The sequence below is a fragment of the Hemicordylus capensis genome, chromosome 8 (assembly GCF_027244095.1).
Source record: "Hemicordylus capensis ecotype Gifberg chromosome 8, rHemCap1.1.pri, whole genome shotgun sequence".
Taxonomy (NCBI): domain Eukaryota; kingdom Metazoa; phylum Chordata; class Lepidosauria; order Squamata; family Cordylidae; genus Hemicordylus; species Hemicordylus capensis.
Genome location: NC_069664.1, coordinates 8,528,321 through 8,547,145, shown reverse-complemented (window position 1 = coordinate 8,547,145; position 18,825 = coordinate 8,528,321). Strand labels below are relative to the sequence as shown.

At 48.3% G+C, this 18,825-nt stretch overlaps 1 protein-coding gene across 8 annotated transcripts in view; it reads right to left on the bottom strand.

Annotated features, from left to right (window-relative positions):
* Positions 1 to 1,110: 1,110 nt before the first annotated feature.
* The window catches only part of TACC1 (transforming acidic coiled-coil containing protein 1), an 85,766-nt gene continuing 68,051 nt past the window's right edge, over positions 1,111 to 18,825 (bottom strand). For 6 of the 8 annotated variants that reach the window (XM_053269531.1, XM_053269527.1, XM_053269524.1 and 3 more), the window contains 8 exons: positions 15,681 to 15,739; positions 13,731 to 13,844; positions 11,828 to 11,904; positions 8,900 to 8,943; positions 7,758 to 7,918; positions 4,396 to 4,502; positions 4,031 to 4,151; positions 1,111 to 1,247 (listed from right to left, as the gene is read on the bottom strand). In XM_053269531.1, coding sequence (XP_053125506.1) covers positions 1,179 to 1,247; positions 4,031 to 4,151; positions 4,396 to 4,502; positions 7,758 to 7,918; positions 8,900 to 8,943; positions 11,828 to 11,904; positions 13,731 to 13,844; positions 15,681 to 15,739 — 752 coding nt within the window. In that variant the 3' untranslated portion in view covers positions 1,111 to 1,178. The remainder of the gene's footprint in view (positions 1,248 to 4,030; positions 4,152 to 4,395; positions 4,503 to 7,757; positions 7,919 to 8,899; positions 8,944 to 11,827; positions 11,905 to 13,730; positions 13,845 to 15,680; positions 15,740 to 18,825) is intronic. The other 2 variants (XM_053269528.1, XM_053269530.1) reach the window with 1 other exon arrangement.

Below are 18,825 nucleotides of genomic sequence, written 5' to 3'. Positions count from 1 at the left end.
CTTTGTAATATAGATTTTAGGTTTGACATTATTCCGGGTTTTCTGGGAACTTTGGGCAGTGGGGGGAGTGGGGTGGCGGGGAGGTGCTTTAGGATGGCAGAAATATGTACATCAAAGTTTGATTTCCATTCCTTCACCGAGTTTCGAAAGAGATGACAGCAGGACCTTGGCTGGGGTTAACAAGGAGGTCATTTTCATTGCATATTTTTGAACATCTGACGGCTACTCTTGCGACCTCGAAAAACCCTGCATTCAAGGCGCAGCCTGGGAAATTTGTGCTCTGTCAGGAAGGTCGCACTCCTGGTGCCGTGGCGTTAAAGTGCACGAACAGAGAGACAAATTCTAGTGGGGTGGCCCTATTAAATCTGTTACAACACACACAAAGAAGTCTTGTGGCAGCTTAAATACGCAACATATATTCTAGTATTTAAGCCGCCACAAGAGTCCTTGTGTTCATAGAGAGACAGGCACTTCCTTCCTTGGTTCATGACCCGCAAAAATTCACTCTTCCAGGATCCAATCAACCTGGAATCTATATGGGGATCTACCCATGGCAACCAATCTGGGCATCATCCCATGTTCCCGAACTGTTGCATCTGAACTGGCCTTGTTTCCTGTGCCCTCAGACATAGAACCATTTCCCACGGGTGCTTTCTTCACATTAATGGCAGCCACAGATCACTGGGGCACCTGCTCAGGTAAGCTGAACCTGATTTCAATCCCTTCCCAACACCAAACTGTGGATCCCGTTATTGATGCCCATTTCATCAGGTGACTGTTCTCTTGAGGCACCAGTGCAGCACCTCCTGTGAATTGGAGCTGCACCCCAGTTGCAGAGCTGCTGTTCTCAAAGCATTTGAGCAAATGAAACTGCATCTCCAACATCTCCTGCTAATATCAGCGAGGCTCATGCAGACGGAACTGCCTGCTACTGGAAGCAGAAATGTAGCCGGGGAGATGCAGGTCAGCAGAATACTGGAATATGAGCACGGAGCAGGACTTCGAGGTCACCCCTCTTGCAGAGGGTGGCGGCTTGATATGGAAACGAGGAGAGTGAGATTTTTCTCTCTGCTGCAGGGGAAGATTATTTCCAGGAGATACGGCAAGGTGCTCACTTGAAGACATTAATAGACAATAGGAAGCAGCTGAGCTTGGCGCTCTGGACAACGGAGCTTTGGTCAGCCAATCTTTCCCAACTTGGCAATCAGCTCATCGCAAATCTTCGTCAGCTCTTCAATTTCCTGGTTCTTTAAGACAAAAATAAATGCAAGAGGTTCAAACAGGTTGCTTACCTAGAACTGTGTTTCTTCGAGGGGTCTGGTGTGCATTGACACGTCTGTGCAGAAACCAGCTTTGGAACCTTCTAGAGATTGAAAGATCACATGTTTGGCAGTAGGCCCAGGTGTAGAGCAGGGTATGTTTATCTCCTCCCCTGAGGATGGCCGGGGGATGGATACACAAATGGGGTGGGGCTCCCACCCAAAGCATTATCTTTACATCTTTAGAAGGTTCCAAAGCTGGTTTCTGAGCAGGCGCGAATCCCACACATGATGCACAGAGACCACGGAGAAGAATCAGGTAGCAGGTAATCAGGTGTTGAGAAACCTTCCATTACATTGCAGCTGCAAAGCCTAGCTACAAAAACATGGAGATGATTTGGCCAGTATAATAGGCAGACAAGCAACAGCCTTAGGAAACTTCCATTAAAACAACAATACCACCAGAGCGTTTTATAAAGCAAGCTTTAAGTTTGCAGGATCTAATAAGGGCTTCATGATACAATGGCGTCTCTTAATGATTGCAATCTTTGTGCAATAACTTTTGTACTGTTTCACCCTATAGTAGGGATCCAGTAATTAAGATGCTAGCTAAAATATCTTCTGAAGAATACTGAAAATTGAACAATCAATGTACATGGCATTTCGCTGACCATTTTGAAGAGATGACATAACCTAAGGCACCTTGGGATCTTAAGTTATGTCCTGATGACATAACGTAAGGGATCTTGAGGTTCCTGGGTTTTGTCTAGTATATCTCAAGTTATAGATGTTCTAAGTGGCACCATATTCAATATTTGGTGAACTGGCCCTGTTCAGAGCCCTTCTCCACTCTAGGGTCATAGGAAGCTGTCTTATACTGAGTCAGACCTTTGGTCCATCTAGCTCAGGATTGTCTACACTGACTGGCAGCAGCTCTCCAAGGTTTCAGACAGGAGTCTTTTCCAGCCCTATCTGGAAATGCCTGGGATTGAACCGGGGACATTCTGCATGCAAAACAGATGCTCCCTACCACTGAGCAATAGTCCCATTCGCAGGACAGCTCAGGAAATCGCCAGCACAGCCCAAGCCAGGAAAGATTCCCTTTCCTGAAGACACACAAATAGGGACATAAGAAGTTGCCCTCTACAGAGTCAGGCCCTTGGTCCATCTAGCTCAGTATTGTCTACACTGACTGGCAGCAGCTTCTCCAAGACTGCAGGCAGGAGTCTCTCCCAGCCCTACCTGGAGATGCTGCCAGGGACTGAATTTGGGGCCTTCTCCATGCTCAGCAGATGCTCTACCATTGAGCTATGGCCCCATCCCCAATTAGGAATCTTCTGAATAAGACCATTGGTCCATCTAGCTCAATGAGATGAGACATCCAGACTTGACTACTGCAATGCGCTCTGTGTAGAGCGCCTTTGTACGCCTCTGCCTTTGTATGTAGTTTGGAAACTACAGTTAGTACAGAATGTAGCAGCCAGATTGTTCTCCGGGGTTGTCCAAAGAAATCATATTACACCCATTTAAAAAGAACTACACTGGCTGCCAATAGGTATCTGGGCAAAACACAAAGTGCTGGTCATTACCTATAAAGCCCTAAATGGCTTGGGTCCAAGAGAACTTAAGAGAACACCTTCTTCTTCACCAACTGCCTCTTAAGATCATCTGAGGAGGTCTGGTTGTGGTTGCCACCAGCTCGGTTGGTGTCAACTAGGAAACGGTCCTTTTCTAGAGTTGCCCAGGGACTCTGGAATGCGCTTCCTAATGAAATGACTGCTTCCCTTTCTCTGAATGTTTTTAAAGAAGACCTGAAAACATACCTGTTTAGCCAGGCTTTTAGTTTATAGGGGTGTGCACGGAACCACGGAGGCATGGTCCGGCACTGGGGAGAGTGTCACTTTAAGGGCGGGGGGGTAGTACTTACCCCTCCCGTCGCTCTTCCCCCTCCGGCGCTTGTCTTTAAACAAACGTTTTTGGGGCGGCAGGGTTCCTCTCTGCCGCCCCACCCCCATCATTGGCTACAAAGCTCTAAAGTAAGTAGAAGCTGGCACTATGCATGTGCCCGGCGCAGCACGCACACACCTGTTGTCGCCGTCGGTGTGCGGCAGAGAGGAACCCTGCCGCCCCAAAAATGTTTGTTTAAAGACGAGCGCCGGAGGCGGAAGAGCGGCGGGAGGGGTAAGTACTACCCCCCTGCCCTTAAAGTGACACTCCCTGCCGCTGCCGGACCGGCCAAATTCCAGACCGGTCCGGAGGCCCTTTCCATGGCTCCGGACCGGTCTGGGCACACCACTATTAGTTTATAGTTTTACAGCTTTGGGTTTTAGCGTTTTTATTTGTGTTTTTAAATTTTAAATTGTTTTAATGGTGTCAGCCTTTAAATGGTTTTTAGACTGTGAACAGCCCAAGAACGTTTTGTATGGGGCGATACGGAAACATAAGACATACATACATAAAGTTGTCTGCTCTTGAGTGACATCCAGGCAGAATATTTTCTCAATCTTACCTGGAGATGCTGCCAGGGATTGAACCTGGGACCTTCTGCGTGCAAAGCAGATGCTCTACCCCTGAGTATCTTATAGCAAACAGCGCTCCACCCAAATGCAAACCAAGGCGAACTCTGCTTGGCAAAGGGGACAATGCATGCTCACTACCACAAACCAGCTCTCCTCCCCAACTATTTTGATTCTGCAAAGCAACACAGGGTGAATTTGGACAACCACTTCTTTCTCCAGCAGGAAGAGTGCGAGAGAGGAGAGGGTCTTCACCTTCTGTTGGAGGGCTTGCTCTAGAGAGTCCACTTTCATTTGTTCTTTTCGGAGCCCGGCATGGAGGGCTGCGCTCTCAGCTTTGGCCTTGGCACGCACCTGGGCAATTTCTTCATTGGCTCTGCCACAGGGTGGGGGGAGAGAAAGAGACAGAGAGAGATATAAAAAGTGGCCTTCTACAGGGCCTTTGAGACTAAGAACACTGCACTTCCTCACACCACCATAAATAATACGCGTCGGCAGAAAAAAATGGCTGCAGTCCTAAAATGTGAGCCTACGTTTGCAAATATGGCCGGAGGAAGAGACAGTTCAATCTTTCCCCTTCCCCAACCCTTCATCATTCCCTGAACACTTGGATTTCTTACTTGTCCAACTTCTCTTCTGCGTGGATTTTCAAGGCCTGATATCTCTGCTCCTCTTGCTTGACCCGAGTGAGGTAATCCTGTGCACACTTTTTCAATGCATCTTCATTCTAGAAGACAGAAGTTTACAGAAGGGCTTGCATTAAATGGGCAGGATCCAGGCTCATCATCATCATCATCATCTTTATTACGGTCTCAGACCAGCATAAAGTATAGGGGTGATTACATGGTAAAAGTAAGATTAGATAAATGAAATGCTTGCATATAAAATAATACATATACAAATACTAAAAATACGAAGCCAATGTTAAAATATAAGAGTGTTACATGTTAAAAGTGAGATTAGATAAAATGACTACATATACAATAGTACATATTAATACTAAAAAGTACTTAAAATAGTAGATAATGCACCAGTAACATGAGGGTCTAAACGCCTAAAAAGTAGAAGTAGTAATAAAAATGCATGAGTTAAAAGACGACAGGACAGAGATATACGAGATCCTGAGTAATAAAATTGAGAAACAGCCCAGTTAAAGGTTATAAGGAGCAGTAAAAAGGGAGGCATGTGCGCAATTGCAGGACCTGCCCAGAGTCACCGAAAGTCAGATTAAGGCTGCTAGGACCCGCTGCCTGTCATCGGCTGGCGAATGCTGATCGCAGCCGCACAGTACCTGGCGACGCTATATGTGATGGCAGGCTTAGAGTCAGAGAGTAGAGAAGAGGTATAGAATTGGCTGGGATGGCCTGGATACTTGCTTAGCAAAGGGAGGACGAGGGAGGCGCGGATGTCTCTATAGAACAAGCAGCAGAAGAGAACAAGCTCAATAGTTTCGGGATCCAGGCTAAGTTCATCTTAGGAACAAGTGCGACGTAACGAATCCCATTGATTTCAATGGGACTTAGTCCTGACTCACATAGTCTCAAGCCTGCCCTTCATTCAGAAGAGAAAGGAAGTGTGTCAACCAGAGGCACATTCAGATAGAGGCTTTGAAATGGCACAGAAGGGCATGTCACACCCTACACACATATATACAAAGGAACATAGGAAATTGCTTATACCGAACGAGACCATTGCTCCGTCTGGCTCAATACTGTCTACACTGACTGGCAGCAGCTCTCCACGGTTTCAGGCAGGAGTTTCTCCCAGCTCTACCTGGAGAGGCTGCCAGGGACTGAACCTGGGACCTTCTGCATGCAAAGCAGATGCTCTACCACCAAGCTGTGGACCCATCCCCAGGGCCATAGAGACCCCATGGAGAGGTGCAGCTAATGCTGGCTTCCTTCTGCAGTGTGTGCTACATAGGGAGCTGCCTTCTACCGAGTCAGACCCTTGGTCCATCTAGCTCAGTATTGTCTACACAGACTGGCAGCGGCTTCTCTAAGGTTGCAGGAAGAAGTCTCTCTCAGCCCTATCCAGAGATGCAAAGGGAGGGAACTTGGAACCTTCTGCAGGCAAGCACGCAGGTGCTCTTCCCAGAAGAGGCCCATCCCCTAAGGGGAATATCTTACAGCACTCACATGTAGTCTCCCATTCAAATGCAAACCAGAGCAGGCCCTGCTTAGCAAAGGGGACAATCCATGCTTGCTACCACAAGACCAGCTCTCATGCTCCATTTAGGCAAATCACTTCCAAAACATAAAACCTGAAGGGAGAGCAGTCTCGCTAAAATTAACAACCTGAAAAAACAACACCTTTTTTACACTACGTCGTAGCACTAAGTTGCAGCAATTAAATTCGAAACAAGGCAACCGACATATGAACGGCACCCTGGCGCTTTCATCGGGACTGCAGCGTCACGACACAGGAAGTGGGGAAACACACTTCAGAGATGTGTCGTGACCCCGTTGCAGGGTCTAGGCTGGAAAGTGCCCAGGCCTCATACATGGATCAACACTAACAATAACCATCTACAAGACTCGCTTTTCAATTTCAATTTCACTGTTGTTAAATAAGCACCTTTGCCACTGAGGGTCTTTTGGGGGGTATCCTTTCGGTGCTTCTGGTTTAGCACTGCTGCAATATGCTAACTGGTGTATCCATGACCTTGTTTTGTTCTTGGATTTGGACTGGCTTTTCTTCCAAGCTGCCACCCGGAGGGGTCTGCAATTAATAACTGGGACTGCTTCGTGGAAATGACACAAGGCCTGCAATGGAGAAGTGTTGACGTCACTGTCAAGGAGGAGAGCTGGTCTTGTGGCAGCAAGCAGGACTTGTCCCCTTAGCTAAGCAGAGTCTGCCCTGGTTTGATATGAATGGGAGACTTGATGTGTGAGCACTGCTCTGGGTAGAGCATAAGAAGGTTCTAAGTCTCCTCCCTGGCCACATCTCCAAGACGGGACTGAGAGAGACTCCTGCCTGCAACCTTGGAGAAGCCGTTGCCAGTCTGGGTAGACAATACTGAGCTAGATGGACCAAGGGTCTAACTCAGTATATGGCAGCTTCCTATGTCAGTCTAAAGGGAATGTTCTTCACCTGAGCATATGGCTTTTGGAAAGTTATAACCACGACAGAAGAAATAACTGGATCTATGCTGCATCTGGAATGCTGAGAATCTTTGCTCAGTTATGTGAAATATATGGTTGTGGCGCTTGGTCTGAGTCAGGGATGTGTGTAAAGGTTTTTTCCCCCCAGTTTTTTTCCACCTTAGATGTTACTTTGGCTTGTATAAGTGTACTATTTCCACTGCCACCAATTATATCAGGGATTCTCAACGTTGGGTCCCCAGATGTTATTGGACTTCAACTCCCATAATTCCCAGCCCCAGTGGCCTTTGGTTGGGGATTATGGGAGTTGAAGTCCAGTAACATCTGTGGACCCAACGTTGAGAATCCCTGAATTATACGATGGAGCCTCTGTAACTCTGTTGGCTCCTTTGCCCTGATAACGTGCCTTTACAGACCTGAGGAGGGTTTGTTACAGAGGAGGGTTTGTTACAGAAATCACTCAGTCTAATGTACTTAAAGCAAAACTAGAAGAATATTAAAGATCTTATCTGAGGTATGTTTGTTTCACTACTGATTAGTAGGGCCGAAATCGTGCTTGGTTACAAAGCTGATGATATAAATTTCTCTCGGCACTTAGTTACTTTACACAAAACATATAATGGTTTTCACCTTTGAACCCAGTTCTTTCTCAGAACTGTACTTCACAACCCAGGCCCTCCAAAGCCTTAGGCAGAGATCTTATTTCCAGCTCTGCTATATGCTGAAGGCATTTAACTAGTGGTGCTTGGGAGCGAGCCTGAAACCATGTGCATAAAAAGCTACAGAGAGCAGGTTACTAAGTGTGCCTCCACTGCAAAGAAGAGGCAGGATGGGGATGCTAAGAGAATGAAAAGGCCCCTCAGAGGAGGATAGAGGACCTTCTTAAAGCCTTCAAGGACCCCCTTCAGGTTCTCGTATCTCCTGAATAGGTCAGACAGGGACCTCTCCACCGAGTTCAGGTCCGACAACGCCTGTTCCTTCTCCATCGTGAGCTGCTGGAGACTCTTCTGGGATGTCATGGTTGTCCTCTGTTCGTCCTCTGCGAATGCAAGCCAAAAGGACACATTAACGCTTGCCTGGAATGGGAGGCACAGGGTCCACTGGGGCAGCTGGGGGTTTCTCCTAGCCCTGTGACCCACATCTCCTTCCACTGGGCACATCGTGCTAAAAGCAGCACGTGAGAGAAGCTCCCCAGTATTGAGCTTCCGAAAAGGTTTTGTTCTAAGTAGTCCATGAGCTTGGCCCACAAATTTTGGCTATCGGTACCATCTTAGGGGACAAACCAGCATAGGGGTTTTGGGCAATGTCTACTCTCCCAAGAGATGGAAAATAGGTGAGAGCATTGATGGACTTACAGCTTTCGGTGTGTTTCCACCCTCCTGATAAAGAAGGGGGTGGAAACAATTAGGGTAAAATTGTAGCCATTTTTGCACAGAGGAAAGGGTTAGCATGACAATACACACACTGTTGTACACTCTCCATGGAGAAATCTTTGGAGGACATTCCTGTCAATCCTCATTTCCATTCCTCCGATAACACTGATGAAATTTTATACTAGTTTTTGCATTTTTAAAACACCATTACAAGCTTGGCCTCTACAAGCCCGACGGTCAGGATAATCAAAGCATGATAACCCACTGGATGCTGAAATTCCCGCCATGCTATCCTCCGCTTTCCATCTCTAGGGGTGTAGTGCCTGTCAAGAATCACAAGGAGCATTCGTTCCCCTAGATGGAGCTGACCATCACAGCAGGCTCATTTGGTAAATAAAGCTGGCCTTTTTGGTGTGGCTGCTGTTAAGCCATGGGGAGCCACAAGCTCTTGTGACTGCAAACGACTGGGAGATCTACTAGAAAGATCTACTACCAAACTAGCTTCTGCCCACCCCAGTATAGGTTACATAAGATCCTCGGATGGGGAGGTGTCGATCTGCAAAAGGGCAGGGCACTAGTCTGGTGGTCTTTCTCACCCACAAAGTCACTCCCAAGTGAGTATCATCAAACACTCAGCTGCTGCTTACCTATCATTTGGGCAATCGTCTTCTCATATTCAGCCACAATCTTCCTAGAGAGGAGAGAGGAAAAAGCAGGATGAGGCTCAAAAAGCTTCCTTCTTTCTCCAGAGAACATCACTCTCCTATTTCCCCCTTTCCCAGCAACTTCCTTTCAACCACTTCCAGTCTGGCAGCACTCAAGAGTCACTTCCAACGTTACTCTTCTACACAAATCCTAATCGTAAGACGCATGTAAAGATTACTCAGGCATGCTTCCCTGAGCATCCCTTTCGTGGCTGAAACCCTTCCAGGATTTCCCCAAAGATATAGGCAAAATAGGCTGGTATATTGTTGGTGGGTTTATTTATTTATTATTATTATTTTTTATTGTTTACACAGTCAGACAGGTGTTATTGACTGGTTTGTTTTACCCAGACATCGAGTCCTTCCCAAGGACCTGGGATTGCTGGATTTTATTATCAGTGTTGTTGCTGTTATTATTATAGATATCGTCGCAGAATATAGGCTGTTCCCAGTAAAGGTGCTTTATTGGCTGGTGGTGATTTCTGCAGCCCCTATGGTGTTGAGGTGCTCTTCGAGGTGTTTTGGAATTGCAAATTATAATAATAATATTATTTGAATAAGAATAATAAGAATAATAAGAATATTATTATTCATAGGGGCCCAGTGAGCTTGGCCGTGGCTCCCTCGCCCTCTAGGCTTTACAATTGCCCAAGCCACGCCCCGTGTCTGATGTCTAATGCAAGGGGGTGGGGCCAATGCCGAGGATGGGGCCCATCAGCCCCGACAGAACTTCCCTTCCCCAGTCAGCGGTTTGTGGAATCACTGACTGAGAGCCCCTTTCCCTGCCTTCTCGAGGAGGCAGCGAATTCACCCATGAATCCACCCATTCATTACAGTTGCCTGACGTCCCCCTGATGTCCGATTCAAGGGGTGGGACCACTGCCTGGGAGAAGGTCCATTCGGATCCTCCCCCCATCCCTCCACAGTCAGCATTTCATTGCAGAGCAGTGTTCCCTGTAAGAAGGAATCCCAGATGCTGTTGACTACAGCTCCCAGAATCCCTAGCTGCAGTGGGCTTTGGCTGAGGAGGCTGGGAGTTGTAGTCAAGACCATCTGGGATTTTCTGCTAGAGGGAACACTGCTGGGGAGGTGGGGGCGTGCCTCGCGCTCCCAGTCAGCAAGCGCTTTGTTCGTTGGAAGGGGGGCAAGGGGGCAGCCTGGGTGTGGGGGTGCCTTGGCAGGTTTCTCAGGCCCCAGTGACAATCGTCTCCCACGGCTCCATAGTCCTTACGCCCCTGATTATTCACCCATTTATTACAGTTGTCCATGCCAACCTTCCTCCAAAGTGGTGTTCATGGAAGTCCTCTCCTGGCCCCACATTTATCTTTAGAACAAGCCTGCGAGGTAGGCTAAGCTGAGAGGGTGACTAGCCCAGGGTCACCCATAACAGAATCCAGGTCTCCCTTTTCTGTGCTGACCATTCAAGCCGCGATACCACCCTGGTTCCGAATGCCACTTAAAGGTCACTTAAGAATAGTTACACACACATTTATTTCACTGTTCGGGCCCATTCGATCTATTATTTCAAGATAGATAGGCAAATGGTACATTTTCAGAGGCTTAAGAATATAACAGCCCTGCTGGAACAGGCCTGAGGCTATCCAGTCCAGCATCCTGTCTCACGCAGTGGCCCATCAGATGACTCTGGGAAGCGCACAAGCAGGAGATGAAGGCGTGCCCCCTCTCCTGGCGTTGCTCCCCTGAAACTGGTATTTAGAGGCATCTTGCCTCTGAGCCTAGAGGAAGCTTCTAGCCATCCATCGTGGTATAGTGGCTAGAGTACTGGACTAGGACTGGGGAGACCCGAGTTCAAATCCCCATTCAGCCATGAAACTAGCTGGGTGACTCTGGGCCAGTCACTTCTCTCAGCCTAGCCTACTTCACTGGGTTGTTGTGAGGAGAAACCTAAGTATGTAGTACACCGCTCTGGGCTCCTTGGAGGAAGAGCAGGATATAAAATGTAAAAATAATAATAATAAAGACTAGCAGCCATTTAAAGGCTTGTCCTCCATGACTTGATCTAGGAGAGAAACAGATTTACTATGCATTTCCTTATTCCATTTCTTTCCAACTGAGTGATGTACTTCCCTTTCCCTTTTTCTCTCCCAAGGCCTGATCAAGGCCCGTTCTAGTCCGCCAGCAAAATGTTACAACATCCCTGACAGATGCCTGCCTAGCTTCTGTGCAAAAACCACCAGTTTACTAACGACCCTGTGAGGCAGGTCCAGTCAAGGAGGTCACCCAGTGAGCTTAATGGCTAAGGAAGTGGTCAAGCCCAGATTGCCCCACCCCAACTCTACACTCTATCCACTGCATCAGAGGGAATCCCAGCCCAACCCTAATCATGTCCTTAGATCAAGGTTGTGGGGAGGATGGCGTACAGTTTCCCCCTAACCCAACGGGCTCATCCCATAGGCTAGGAATACTCCAATTTGGGTTGCTAGATGTTGCTGGACGACAACTCTCATCCCCCACTACCATGGTCTTTGGGGGTGACGGGATTTGTAGTCCAACAACATCTGCAGACTCCAGCTTGAGAACTCCTCCCATAAGCTGCACAATAGGAAAATGGGAGAAAGCATCTCCTTGTTTCAGAGTCCACTAACTGGGATGTATGTGAGTGGAAAAACTTTCACGGTCAGTGATGGCAGCAGGGCTCAGTTCTACTTCCCACAGCTGAGCTGCTGAAATCCCAGATGGAAATTATTCCAACCATTTCCTGGGATCAGTGGAAATTTAGAGTTTATTTATTTGTTATTTATAGTCATATGCTGCCCTTCGTCCTAAGACCGCGAGTGTTTAACGACAAGATAAAAACCATTCAATAAACACAGAACAAAAACAGCTAAAAGTTGCTCAAGGGGGGGTTACCTCATTTCCAAAACCTCCTGCCGGCTCCCTTCGTATTTCCGCTTCCATTCATTGGCTTCAATTTCTTTAGAGATTATCTAGAAGGCACGGAGATGAACCACAGATTTTAGCCCTTCATGTCACAGTCCTGTCCTCTCCTGAGGTAATACATAAGGCTACTGGGAGGAGGTTTGGTTTTATTTTGTTTTATTTTTAAAAATGAGATATTATGAGGCAGGAGGCATATTTTGAGCAGAGAGTCTGCCTGCTCCTTTAAGGCTACATATTATTTAGGATGCTGCCTTCTACTGAGCCAGGTCATTGGTCCACCTGGCTCAGGGTATGCTACACTGACTGGCAGCAGTTCTCTAAGGTTTCAGGCTGGAGTGTCTCTTCCCAGACCCATCTGGAGATGCTGCTAGGAAGCAAAGCTGGGACCTTCTGCAAGGTCTTTTTCTGGGAAAGGACAACAACACTACTACTACTACTACTACTACTAGATATTTATATACTGCTTTTCAACAAAAGTTCTCAAAGCGGTTTATATGGAAAAAATAATAAATAAGATGGTTCCTTGTCCCCAAAAGGCTAACAGTCTAAAAAGAAACATAAGGTAGACACCAACCACTACCTTTGGAGAGATGCTATGTTGGGCTGCAGCGTAGTGGTAGATACGGCAAAATATGAGAAATACTTATATGCCGCTTTTCATACAAAAGTTCTCAAAGCAAAGAGGCACCTCTTAAAAGCGGTGATTCTCTTTATTTAGCAGGGGGAGAGCAACTGGCCCTATCCGACCCCAGCACAGCATCTCTCTAGTGGCTGTTGTTGGGGTCTTATGTTTCTTCAACTATGAACTCTTTGGGGACAGGCAGCCATTTAATTAATTTCTGTATGTAAACCGCTTTGGGAACTTTGGTTGAAAAACGGTATATAAATACTCATTGTATTCGTAAAGCAGTTTTCATAGATATAAATAAACAAACAACATGGCTCCCTGTCCCCAAAGGGCTCACAATCTAAAACGGAAACCTAAGACAGACACCAGCAACAGCCATTGGAAGGATGCTGTGCTGCAGCTGGTTAGGGCCAGTTGCTCCCCAACTGCTCAATAAAGAGAATCACCACTTTCAAAAGTTGCCTCTTTGCTCAGTTAGCAGGGTTAGAGCATCTGCGTGCATGCAGAAGGTCTCAGGTTTACTTCCGGGCACTCCGGGTAGGGCCGAGAGAGACCCCTGCCTGAGACTTTGGCGAGCCACTGCCAGTCAGTGTAGACAATACTGGGCTCGATGGACCAAGGGTCTGACTCGGTATAACACACTCTAAGGGACTTATTGACTTCAAATGATTGGTTGACACTGACGTTCATGCCCACCTTTCCATGACAAGGCTGGAGATGTGGACAACCATATCTAAGCCCAGCCAAAGCCAGGTTTCTAGGGTTGCTATATTCAAGCTTCCTAAAGCCGCGTGGCCTAATTGGCATATTAGGCAAATTATGCAGCAACTAATTTGCATTTTATTTATATATTTATTTGACAGACTTGTATACTTCCCTCTCCTTCTCTGCCCTCCCATGTGATCGGATCCAGAGTAAAATCTGGGCAGCGCATTTGAAATCCATGTAAATCTGGGTGGGATTTAGCAGCCGGGTGGGAGCCAAAATCCGGGGGCTACCCTAAATTCCGGGGGACATGGCAACCCTATGGGTTCCCAACCTTCAGCCATGGTGGCTAGGGATGATGGGAGTTGTAGTCCAACACCCTCTAGGGACCCACATTTGAGAACTCCTGACCTGCCCCTTCTGTCCTTCTCAGCTCCAAAGCCTGCCCTCAGCTCCCCACATAGACCTCTAAGAGCCCTATATCGTTGGTGTCTTGATAGGGTCACATCACCAGGCGTGAAAGGCTGGCCTGGCTCTTACCTCCTCCCTGATCAAAGTCAAAACGGCCATCTTATCGGATTCACTGAGGCAAATGGCATCCAGGGGGCTTTCCGCGCCAGGAGCCTTCTCGGAGGAGCACAGCTCAGAACTGCCCTGTGGAAAGGAGGACTGGTGAAAAAGACAGCCCCCGACCTTTACCCTTTTCACTTGGTGGCCCATCCAGCGAAGAATGGCCAAGGGGTTCTGGGGTGATGAATTGAATCCAAATTGGTTTGCAGGGCCCCTCAAACCCAGCACCTTGCACTCATCCGCCAAATTGGACTGTGCAGGGTTGTTGTGAGGAAGCAGAAACATAACCACGTGCAACGCTCTGGGCTCCTTGGAGGAGGAGCAGGATAGAAATGCCAAGAATTAATTAATTAAATGCTGCAAATCTGATTGGCTGGCGCAGTGTAGGGTAGGAGAGCTGGTCTTGTGGCAGCAAGCATGACTTGTCCCCTTAGCTAAGCAGGGTCCGTCCATCCTGGTTGCATATGAATGGGAGACTAGAAGTGTGAGCACTATAAGATATTCCCCTTAAGGGATGGAGCCACTCTGGGAAGAGCAGAAGGTTCCAAGTTCTCTCCCTGGCGGCATCTCCAAGATAGGGCTGAGAGAGATTCCTGCCTGCAACCTTGGAGAAGCCACTGCCAGTCTGGGTAGACAATACTGAGCTAGATAGACCAATGGTCTGACTCAGTATATGGCAGCTTTCTATATTCCTAGTGGGGTGGGGGCATGGTTGCACTGTTTTTAACCTTTCCCTCTTCAAGTGATCAAGGCTGCTTTTACTGTTGTTGTTCCCATTGATTTCTCTCCTGTTTCTTCTCCCACACAGCAGTCTGTCTTGCTTCCCCCCCCCCCCCGCCCAGAGCTGCATCAAACTTCTCCCAGAATGCAGGGATTTTGATGTTAAAACCCTTTATCCTGTTGAGGGTAATTTTTGTACCATCTGCCATTCCTGACTGGCTCCGCCTCCCCAAGCCATCACTGCGTGCTGGTAGTTCCCAAGGCTCTGGCACGCATGCACACACGCGCGTGCAGCGTCCATTGGACGAGGGGGTGCAAATGTCCCTGGGCCCGGAGGATCAAGGGGCCCACAAGGGCCCCCCCCCCGCCCTCCCACGCTGCCCAACGCCATTTCCCATTTACCCTTGTTGCAGAGTGTCGCATGCTGTGACATCACGGCATGCAACACTCTCCCTACTCAATGGGGAGGCTGGCGCACAGGCCGGAGAGAAGCCAGCACGGCGAGAAGCCAGCCTGCCGTCACCCCAGGTAAATAGAGGGAGAAGCACGGCAGCGTGGCTGGAAAGTTGGGGGTGTGGCTTCGGCACTGGGACGCGCGGGAAGCAACCCAAATAACTTTGTCCCCAGGCCGCTGGGAGTCTCCTACACGCGCACGCGCACACACACACGGACACACACAGAGACAGCTCCTAGAAGCCTTAAATCTGCTCAGCCCAACCCTGGGAAGGAATAAATCAAAACTGGTCAGTTTGGACATCACAACAACCTTGCTTTCTCTTAAGTTCAGTCAGCTCATGTGGGAAGGGAAGGGAGGAATGTGCGCTCAGGGACGCTGCACAGAACCAAGCCCTAACTGTGATTCTGCTATGGTTCTGCAAGACATTTTCTATTCCAGCTCAGAGCCAGTTTTGCCCAGCTGCCAGCAGAGGGCCTTGTGATGCCTTGTGATGCCGAGGACCTTAAGATTTTAGGGATCTCCCTCATCCCCCAAAGCCTTGAGGCAGTTTCCCAAGTCACACTTTGCACATGCCATTTCACATGCACAGTCCCGCATACATACAAGATTAACGAGCAAGGACAAAAGGAGGTCACAACTTTGCAACCTTAACGAGGGGGAAAGGCGGAAAGCACTTTTCAAAGCCGCACACATGGGACCGCTCAATATTTTCCAGTGGAGGGCAGAAAAGCACGCTTGCTTACCAAGACGTTGATGGATTCACTCCTCTCTGCCTGGTTACACAACGGCTCCTTATCGAGACCTAGAGGAGGAGAACATGTAGGTTATCCACCCTGACACAGCATGATCCACACCAGTGAAAGCCTCTCTCCGGAGATTCTCCTGTCCCCCACATCATTAATGCCGTTGGGTGTCGGGGCTTTTCCTGCCATGGTTCACACATGCATGTATGCCACGATGATGTTTCATCACTCTGTTTCGTCACATCTGACGAACAGAAACTGAGAGGATGAATAGTCTCCACGCAAAGCTTGTCAATCGCAGAGACTTTGGGCAAGAAAGAAATTCTGCCCAGCTGGGCTAGTCGATCTGTGATGAATTGGTCCATTACAGGCAAGTTATCCAGTGATGAGTGTGCATGTGTGAACCGACTAGCGTTGCCAACTGTTCTAGATTAGCTGGGATGTCCCGTACTCCAGGGGGAAATGGTCGTCTCGTTTGGGGTGTCATTTCCTCCATATCTGGGCTGATGTGTGAAGCACTCCTTGGCATCAAATATGAATCTGAGTGAGCTGGAAGATTAGAGGTGACTCTACCAGGAGGTAAAGCCCTGCTAACTGGGCAAAGGGGCACCTTTTAACATGGTGATTCTCTTTATTTAGCAGGGGGAGAGTAACTGGCCCTATCCACCCCCAGCACAATACCCCTCCAGTGACTGTTGCTGGTGTCTATCTTAGGTTTCGTTTTAGAATGTGAGCCCTTTGGGGACAGGGAGCCATCTTATTTGTTTGTTATTTCTCTGTGTAAACTGCCCTGAGCCATTTTTGGAAGGGTGGTATAGAAACCGAATAAATAATAAATAAATAATAATAATAAAGTGATGCAGTGTGGCATGGCTGAGAGATGAAGTGCTGAACCTGAAAGACCTGGGTTTGGATCCCAATTCAGCCATAAAGCTGCCTGGGCGGCCCTGAATTAGTCTCCCTCTCAGACTAGCCTGCCTCACAGGGCTGTTGTGAGGACACACTAGGTATGTTGCTCTGGGCTCTTTCCATGAAGGGCTCATTATCTACACCAAGGTAGGGAACCTTACTCTCCAGCTGCTGTTGAAGTACAACTCAGGAGGAGAACGGGTCTTGTGGTAGGCAAGCATGAACTGTCCCCTTTGCTAAGCAGGGTCCACCCTGGTTTGCATTTGAAGGGGAGACTACATGTGTGAGCACCAGCCGATATTCCCCTTGGGTCAAAGCTCAGTGGAAGAATATCTGCAGGCTTGCATGCAGAAGGTTCCAAGTTCCCTCCCTGGCATCATCTCCAAGAAAGGGCCGAGAGAGACTCCTGCCTGCAACCTTGGAGAAGCCGCTGCCAGTCTGGGTAGACAATACCGAGCTAGACAGACCAAGAGTTTGACTCGGCAGAAGGCAGCCTTTCCAATGTTCCTAACTCCCATCATCCGCAGCCACACGTTGTGGCTGGGGATGATGGGAGCTGTAGTTCAACTGCAACTTGAGAGCCACGGTTGCCTATCCCTGATCGATACAAAGATAATGAATAAAGAACAATAACTTGAGGTGAAAACAAAAAGGAGAGACCACCAGATCAAAGCCACAGGGCACAAGCCAGACCCAATTCCTGGCGGACTGTACCTGATGCTAATTCGTGGGATAGTCGAGACAGGGGGGCTGCCGTTTGAATTTTCTGCCTCCAGCACCAGAGTCTCTTGAGTCAGACAAATTCCTCCATGTGCGAAAAGGCAGAAAAGGGTCTTCCCCTCCCCAGCTCACACCCCACTGATATCTGCATGTGGCAGTCAACAGCAGCTGTTTCTCCCCTCGGAATGAGAAGAATGTGAAGTCTCACACCAGCTGGGCCCAGAAGCCCACACGTCCCCTTCTATTCTTATCTGCCGGGCAAATGGATACCCTCTCCGGCTGCAAGCAAGGCCAGGGGTGAGTCAGTGCCTTTAAACGACTCCCCGTTTTCCTGTGATCAGCCATGGAGAGATCTTGGAAGAACGGATAGAGACTTCCGCCTCTCTGTTTTCAAGGCAGGCTTCCTATTTTTAAAACGGTCTCTTTAAAATAATTTTTATCCTGGCCCCGCCAGTATAATACTGCTCCCCAAAATAATAAATCACAATAAAACTGATCAGACAGCATCGATTTTATTTTTGCTCCAGGAAGCCTTGCCTGCTGCAAAGGATGCTGGGACATATTCTAAGGTGCTCGCTTGTGCGGACGGGGGCTGACTGTCACCCCTCTGAACAGAGAGCGGGGTCCTCCTCAGAATATATCCAATGTTACTTTGTGGCTGCATACTGCAGAATTCTGGCAGCCGGGAACAGCCTTTTAGGAACATTTCTGAGGAACCCCCGTTATTCATTCATTCATTCATTCGATTTATATACTGCTCTTCCAAAAATGGCTCAGGAAACTGCTATTCTGCAATAATCAGGGGCACAGGGAGCTTTACGGGGCTGGGGCACAAAGTCTGACCAATAGATCCCCCCCCGCCGGTGTACTTTTATGGGCGCAAAGCATGTGTGTACCCCCAAGCCACACCCCCTTGTATGATGTCATCTGCAAAGGGGCGGGGCCAGTGCAGAGAATGGGACTGCTGTCACTTCCAGCTGGTGAGCCCTTTGCTCGCCTACTGGGTGCAGGAGGGGACAAGGGGTCCCTCCCTCCCTCCTGAGTCCGAAGGGGAGCCTTGGGTGCCCCCCAGATCCTTGGGGCCTGGGGACAATTGTCTCCCCTCCCATCTGCTTGGCATAAATAATTTTGCCTGCTGAAGGAAGGGAGAAGCAGCGAAGCTCCTAGACACAAGAAAAAAGCCTTGTATATATAAAACTAATGTGTCAGAGAGAACGCGAAGCCTCTGGCCGTGGTGGCTGAGGATGATGGGAGCTGTAGTCCAACAGCATCTGGGGACCCAAGGCTGAGAATCCCTGGGCCCAGCTAAAACAATCTGGGAGACTTAAAACATCTTATGCCAGTTCCTCCCTCTGTTAGGGACAGTTGCAAAATGAGCACTAGTGTTAAGAGAGACATGATTTATGCAGTTAATTCATGGAACTCACTGCCACAGGATGTGATGGTGACCACTAGTTTAGAGGGCTTTAAAAGGGGTTTGGACAAATTTGAGGAGTACATCACTAGCTGATAATCA